The sequence below is a fragment of the Apaloderma vittatum genome, unplaced genomic scaffold, assembly GCF_000703405.1.
Source record: "Apaloderma vittatum isolate BGI_N311 unplaced genomic scaffold, ASM70340v1 scaffold19137, whole genome shotgun sequence".
In the NCBI taxonomy this organism is placed as follows: Eukaryota; Metazoa; Chordata; class Aves; order Trogoniformes; family Trogonidae; genus Apaloderma; species Apaloderma vittatum.
Window position 1 is genome coordinate 43,297 of NW_009724781.1, and position 7,666 is coordinate 50,962.

General features: G+C 39.0%; 1 protein-coding gene across 1 annotated transcript in view; it reads left to right on the plus strand.

Moving 5' to 3' along the window:
* PTPRQ (protein tyrosine phosphatase, receptor type, Q) overlaps nucleotides 1-7,666 on the plus strand; it is a gene marked incomplete at both ends in the record, with an annotated part of 69,436 nt that overhangs the window by 41,397 nt on the left and 20,373 nt on the right. The window contains one exon of the mRNA XM_009872659.1: nucleotides 506-775. Within this exon, the coding sequence (XP_009870961.1) occupies nucleotides 506-775 (270 nt within the window). The remainder of the gene's footprint in view (nucleotides 1-505; nucleotides 776-7,666) is intronic.

Genomic DNA, 7,666 nt, shown 5'->3' on the forward strand with positions numbered 1-7,666 from the left:
CAAGGAGGTGGGTAACAGTAAGGTAATAGCAGTGATATGAAAGATCTGAAACTTGCCCAATGACTTCTGTGCAAGTCATACCTGTGCTGAAAAGACAAAAGAGATATGGTAGAGAAACAAAGCTAAATAAGGAACTTTTGCTGTTGATACTCTTGTACAGTACGCATACAGCTTTCACAATATTGTGTATGTTTTGCTACACTTTAATTTAAAAAAACATGGAAAATATGAGCAGATGTGAAAATAAAATTGGAGCACACAACTAGGAAGAAGACAGATTAGTCTTCTGTTTCAAGTACTACCATCAGTCATGATCATAGTAGTTGGAAATGAATCAGCTAACGAGGACAAAAATGTATTTTTGCTTCTTTTATCAATTTGTCTGTCACTGGAATGTCTGAAGCTCACTGTGAACGTTGTGTCTGGTTCTCTGGCTATATTGTTCTGTGATCACAGTTTCAATTGTGTAGAAATGTTAATCTCTGGTGCGTGTGTATCTTTTAAGTGCCAGAAGCTGTCCAGAATGTTCACTGTATTGCAACAAGTTGGCAAGCGATCCTAGTACAGTGGGACCCTCCTGCTTCATCCAATGGTATAATTACTCATTACATCGTAACAGTTGGAGGAAATTCTACAAATTTTTCATCTTACGATACGCTGCATACTTTTAGAAATCTCATTTCCAATATTACTTATCAATTTAAAATAAAAGCTGCAACATCTGCCGGTGATGGTGAAGAACAGCTATGCAATGCCAGTACACTTCCAGAAAAAGGTAACAAGTTATTCAAGGTAATTATTTTGTTTAATTGAAATGATGACTATGAAACAAATAGGCCTGAAAAATCTATTTCAGTTCATGCGAAAAAATCTTTCTGTTGTTTAAATTTCTTGCTGGGAAGAATCATAGAATGGCATAGGCTGGAAGGGACCTTAGAGATCATCTAGTCCAACCTCTGTGTCATGGGCAGGGATGCCACCTCTCGACTAGACCAGGCAACACATGGGGACTGAGCAGGAATCAAACCCGTGACCTCGTTGTTGACATTGTTGTCAGCACTGCTGCTCAAACCACTGAGCTAACCGGCCCCAATAGTGGATGAGGAGCAACAGGGCTTCCTCTTTCTCCTGTTTTAGAATACACTTCCTGATGAGAATTAATTGTCATTTTAAAAAACGTAGAGAAAGTACTTTTCTCTGTGTTGAGTTTAAATAGTTATTTTATTAATTTTTTGATCAACTATTATTTTTTGTCTTATAATCTCGCTTTTTTCCTAGTGGCCTTATCATATTTGATACTATAAGTGTGAAAAATATTTTGGGAGCAAGATTTTTGTTGTTTTGTTTCTACCAGTGGTCAATGCTATGACTTCATTGACAGGAAAGCTGTTCAGAATTTGTGCAACTGGGAAGAATTTAACTTCTTCAAGCAGATTTTGTCATAACTCTTGATGAATAAGATTTTTTAACAAGAAAAGAAGTTGTGAGCTACATGCAAAGAAGAATGTGGGCAGGTTTTTGGCACTGGAGTAAACCATTCTCACTCAAAATCTGTCTTCCTTTCACTCTCTATGTACACTTCACACTTCACCTAATCCTGGTTGTGGTTTCATTTGACACCTGAAACCTGAAGGTGAAATTCTGTACAAAATACATCGTTGCTTCTGTGTAAATAGTGACGTGCCTAGCTTCTAAACTGGAAGTGGAGAGGAGCTCAACTACCAAACCAGGAAGTAAATGCCTTTTTCAGTGCTCTTCATCAGTTAGGGATGACTTCTACTCTTGGGATTATTTCTCTTGTTTATTAATTCTTCATTAATAGTTTAGTATAAAAATAAAAAATAATTTTCAGAAAGCAGGATACAGAAAAAGACTTCACTTTCCCACCAAATTAAAGCAGCAATTGCTCCATTTAGATCTGGTTTTGTTTCCTTTTTGTGACATCAGTTCATGCAGTAGAGTTGAGGAGCTCTCTAATTCAGAACATCTGGATCATTAGGAAACATGGGGTTGGGTTGGGTTGGGGAGCACAACACTATCCCGTGACACTTAGAAACCAAACTTAGCTTTTGTTACTACGTTAGTGAGTAACTTCAAAGATGAGTTGCAGCACTCATTCTCTTATGTATTTCAATTGAAAGAGAGAATTTTGTTCTGTTCTGACAAATAATGGATACAAGGGTCTATGTCAGCAACAGGATTTAGGTTCTGGATAACAAGTGGAGGTGGGCAGCTCTCCTATGCAGACTTGAATCAGACATCTAAACTTGGAGAACATCAGGCTTACTTTTACATTTAGACATGCTGTTAGCTTCCTGAGTGACATGTATCTCTTCAGGTTCAGCCTTTGGATCTCTCCTATTCACAAAGCCTCTGTGCCCCACTCTGAGCTTTGGTTTGCACACTTTGATAGCCTTGTGGATGTGCATGTCTGAGTGAATCTACTGCTGCTTTGATTCCAGATCAAATGGCTAAGCTCCAAGAGAGGACAAGCAGAGCAGCCGTTTGCTGGCGTTAAGCAGCCAACTTTGAAAATAGCCAGGGTTGTACTTTGATGACTGCCCTTGTTTGTAACATGGTCCATCCCACTAAAGCCTGGCCACATCCCCTATTTGAACTATGAGGTGGCGCATTCGTACCTCTTTCTGGTAAAAATGTTTTCTCTAAATTGACTTGCTCATCAACAACTCCTCTACAAATTCTGACATTTTTTGCTCCCATGCTGGTCCCCTTCCGTCTGGCTCTTTGGCAATTTAAGACTTCTGCCTGGGTCATGTGGCCTCTTGCTTGCTCAGAAACTCCTGTCCACCAGCAGCATTCAAAATCCACTTTCAAAGGAAGTGTTATTTAAATATTAGAGATGAGCATATCCTTATCTTACAGCATTGGCTGGAAATACTGTAGTGAGCTTGACTTCTGTGCTAAACATGGGTGTATGCAATCTAAGCACACTTCCTAATAGCAGTCATAACCCTCCACCCTTTCTTTTAAATCAGTGCTGCCTGACAGCCAGCCCTGACCTAGAGCTCAAGCAAGACTGGAACTGCGAATGAGTATGCAGACAGGTGGGCCAATGCCTGGTTAATACTGGACTTGTACAAAACGCAAAGGTATTTGAGATAGCCATGTTACCCTGTGACCCAGAGGAGAATGGAGGAGCCTTCTCATGTACCTCACTTCTTGGAGGATGGACCAAAGAGTTCTAGTAGTGTCAAAGAAGCCTGGTACCTGGGAAAGTTAATTGTTGGTATTTCTAAGAACTTTGGAGTTGGCTATTAATCAGTGCTTGAGGAAAGCCTGTAGAAGCTGTGGATGTGGTATTAAGACTGGGACTGAGAGACAGACTGCTAGTCTGTTGAGCTCTGTGTTACACAGAGTTGTACTAGCACTAGAAAAAATACTGGTTTATAGCAACACATGCCTTATGTGTCTTATCCGTAGGAGATTTCTTCAGTGAAGGATTTATACATGTATTTTTTGCTACATACAATGCACAGACCCTTTCTTGCTGTTTTAGCACTGGTTTACGTGTTGTTGCTTAGTCATATTTACAACAAACTAGTTATTATTAGGATATTTCTTTAACTGTGTTCTTGCATGAATTGTTTTGTGGTGACTGATTACTAGGAATTGGAGATTCATGGATGGGAATGGAAACAGTTTTGTAGCTGTTGTCAGCTTCTTATTTATGGTGGTCTAAGATTAGTCACAGAATATGTAGCCAGCACTGAGTCACTGACAATGCATTTATTTCTGACATAAAGTGAAATCGAATTTGGCTCAGTGTCTCACTGCTTAGTGTTTGACCTTTACATTCTTCACAAGATTATTTGCCTTTTTTTGAGGTAAATTTGTTTGTATCTGGGTACAACTAAACATGAATCATGATGATTAACTTTATGAGGATATTAGTAGTGTTTTTTGCCTAATCCAGTTCCATTGTCAGGGTAAACTACTTCTGCCAGTCTGCACTATGTTGTAAAAACTGTCGGCTTCTCAGTGGTAGTAATACTTCATGTTTAAATATATCATAAAGAATATGAAACATAATGTAGCAAGTACACATACATAAATGAGTAAAGGATTTTATGACTGGATAGCTGTCATAGGATTATATTCAAGAAAATGCACATATTAAAATTAAATTTCATTAAGGTTGAGTGAGTTTTTGGAAGGGAGAAAGAACCGTAAAACTGTAAAAAACTTCTCCACAAGGCACACTAGATCTGTGAAGATTCAGTTAATTCTCAAGTTTGAGACAAGTCTAATAGTCATTCAGTTAGGAATAAAAATAAAACAATTTAAAAGACACTTTTGGGCATTCAAGGCATGAATAATTAAAACCCTCCCTGATTATTCTGTCTTCAATACTTTTAATTTAGATTTTTCTTGATAGACTTATTCTTATCGGAAAATATTAATCATATTGATTAATATATAGTATTAAGACATGCAGACTAATTTTTTCCTCCTTACTGTTAGCCCTACTTCATATTATAACTGAACACAGAGTCTTGAATCAGCTTGAGGTCCCCATTGCACTGCGCTGATGGTCCTTGCCATTTCTTTTCTAACTAGTAGAGATTCATTCATAACTTAATTTTAGTAGAAATATGTCTAGAAATTTGTCCAAGAAACATTTTTTAATTTAAACTGTGCTTCATTTTGCTGGCCAATACATTGTAGCTATACATAGGAAGAGATCCTTTGTGCATGAAAGAGAGTAGTGCCTAAAAGGATTGGTAATGGCCAAGTTTCTTAGGCCTTTTGGTGTGGAGGTAGCAAATTAACATAGAATCATAGAATGACCTAGGCTGGAAGGGACCTTAGAGATCATCTAATCCAACCTCCCTGTCATGGTCAGGGACACCTCTCAACTGGATCAGGCTACTCAAGGCTCCGTCCAACTTGGCCTTGAACACCTCCAGGGAGGGGGCAGCCACAACATCTCTGGGCAATTTATTCCAAAGTCTTGCCACTCTCGTACTGAAGAATTTCTTCCTAAGATCTAATCTGAATCTATTCTCCTTCAACTTAAACCCATTTCCCCTTGTCCTATCAGTGGATGCTCTTGTAAAAAGTCCCTCCTCAGCCTTCCTGTAGGTTCCCTTCAGGTATTGGAAGGCAGCTATTAGGTCCCCCCGAAGTCTTCTCTTTTCAAGACTGAACAGCCTCAGCTCCCGCAGCCTGTCCTCGTAGCAGAGGTGCTCCAGCCCCTGGATGATCCTTGTGGCCCTCCTCTGAACGCTCCAACAGATCCATGTCCCTCTTATGGTGGGGCCACCAAAACCGGACGGAGTATTCAAGGTGGGGTCTCGCAAGAGCAGAGTACAATATAATCTGTTGCTATTTGTGCACGAAATGTCTTTATGCACAGGGGAGCCTTTAAAGATTCCAGGTTTATATTTCCAGAATGGAGGTGCCCATTGGAAAATGTGGACCTTTTATTCATCTAGGCCTGTGAGTATAAAATGTAGCAGAGGCCTGAAGCCTTCTTCATATCCAAGGAAACGCTCTGTTTCCTTCACTATAAATCCTTTTCTTAGGAGGTGGCAGCTCATGGCAGCCCTGAGTTGGAATTACATGAATTTCTTCCTTACTTTGTGAAGAGAGCTACAGATGGCTGTAATGCATTGGAAGAGTTATTTAAGCCCCTGCCCTAAAGTTATCCTTAGGGCCCCAAGCACGGTGCAGTGAGTTGGCCTGGTTATCCAGAGGAGTCAACCTACTGCAGAGCCACAGCAGTGAAAATAGAAGAGCTTCAGTGTCCCCTGTCACTAATGCAGTTAAGAGCAGTCTGTTTCACATGTTCTATCAGTGCTGCAAGCTCACTGTAGTAAAGGCATCCAAAAATTGCAGAGTGAATCATGACTAAGAACCTTTGAAACATTTCTTTCCATGGTGACTGATTTTTTTTCCCAGATATCAGTATTTTTAGATTTTCTGATTTGTTCTGTCCAAATGTAAGTTAAAGGTTTTGATAGCAAATCTTCACTAGACAAATGCAGCTTGTTTGCTGCTAATGAAATTATATCGATGTTAATTTTATAAGCAGGTAGATAAAAATAGAAAAATCATATAAAGTAGGATGGAGGAATTTTTTCTCTAAGGACTAGGTCAACTCTGCATTAATGTATAAGAATTGGTGGTGACATATGCATACAAAGCTAGAATCTAAAGCATTTACAGGTCAAATACATTGTTTACTGAAAAGTAGACAGCGATCCAGTTTGTTGGAAAGTGGAGCATTCTTATTTAAGACTTGAATACTGACAGCTTTGAACTAATTTTCTAAGCTTAGTTTTAAAGATGTGCATTTCTCTCTGCGTTTGTGGATTTGATTTTTCAGTGCTTAGATCCCACAGTTAGAGACTGAATTTTCTAATGTGCCAAGGATTAAGAAACACTGCCCAGAGAGGCGTTTAAAAGACATGTTCTCAACTGTGCAATTTCCTTTAAAGCATGTCTGATAGTATCAGTCCCAAGTCATGGGAAAAATAGTCTACAGTTTTTTACGATTTTATGTTAGTAAAATCATTTGGGACCTATTTTCAGTGTCCTTATTCATACTGAGCAGGACTTTTTATCATGGTGGATGCCCCTGAATTTAGCAGTCTATACTAGAGTAGTATTTGCTATGAGCAGGGTTATCAGCTTAACCCAGGGAACTCCTCTGGGTAACTAAGGTTTCAAAAATTAATAAAGATCATTAATAAAGAATATTACTTTTCTTTTTGGATACGTCCCTTTTCTGAAGACTTTTTGTTGTGTGCCCACTGCTATCTGTTCTACTTTGTTCTTCATTTTCCTCCTATTGATGCTCTTAATACCACCCAACAGACTTCTAGGCTGCCGCTGTTCTTTTAATCCAAACTCCAGCTACAAGCAGCTGTTCTGTGGGCAGACTTTTTTTTATTAACTTCGTTAGGAACTATGCCGTATCATATTACTGTCTTCTGTTCCTGACCCGTGCAGCTGTAGTCATTGCTTTCCACAGAAATCTTTACGGAAAGCTGTAACTTCTCTCTTTTCTCAGCGGATTTTTTTTTGTCTGTCCATTACTGCTCTTAAGTTATCTTTGCATTGTGAATAAGATCTTTTCTACCAAGTATTTCTATTGGTTTAAACCAGTTCCATTGACACAGTTCAACTTGATTGCAGTCCTCGTGCTTTTTTTACCAGGAATTTCCTTTCATTTAGGTTCTCAAATAAAAACTTAATCTCAAAGCAGTCCACCAGCTTTGGAAGGGCTGATTAGCATTGCAGCCAGACGAGTGTGTGGAACTAGGGCCAAGATCTGTGAAAATAACTTCCATTTAGGTGCTTAGCTTCCTGTCAACTTCAGTGGGAGTTCAGGCACGTAAATAGGTTTTAGGAGCTTAAAGTCCCATATGGATCTGGCTTCAGGCACTTTTTGTTGGAGTTTGGCCATCATGTGAACAATGGTGGATGAACCTGAAAATATCTCATTCCTCCTCTAGTCCAAAATTGAATTCACCAGCATTTCATGGCCAGCCTCTCTACCAGCTCCCTGGCTGGCTTTCAGAAGCTGAGTTAAACGCTACTAAATAGAAAATGATGGAGTATATTGCACCAAAAATTTTGGACTTTGAAAAACTCCCTAAACCAGATCTATCTGAATTACAGCAAATGCAAATAATTCAAT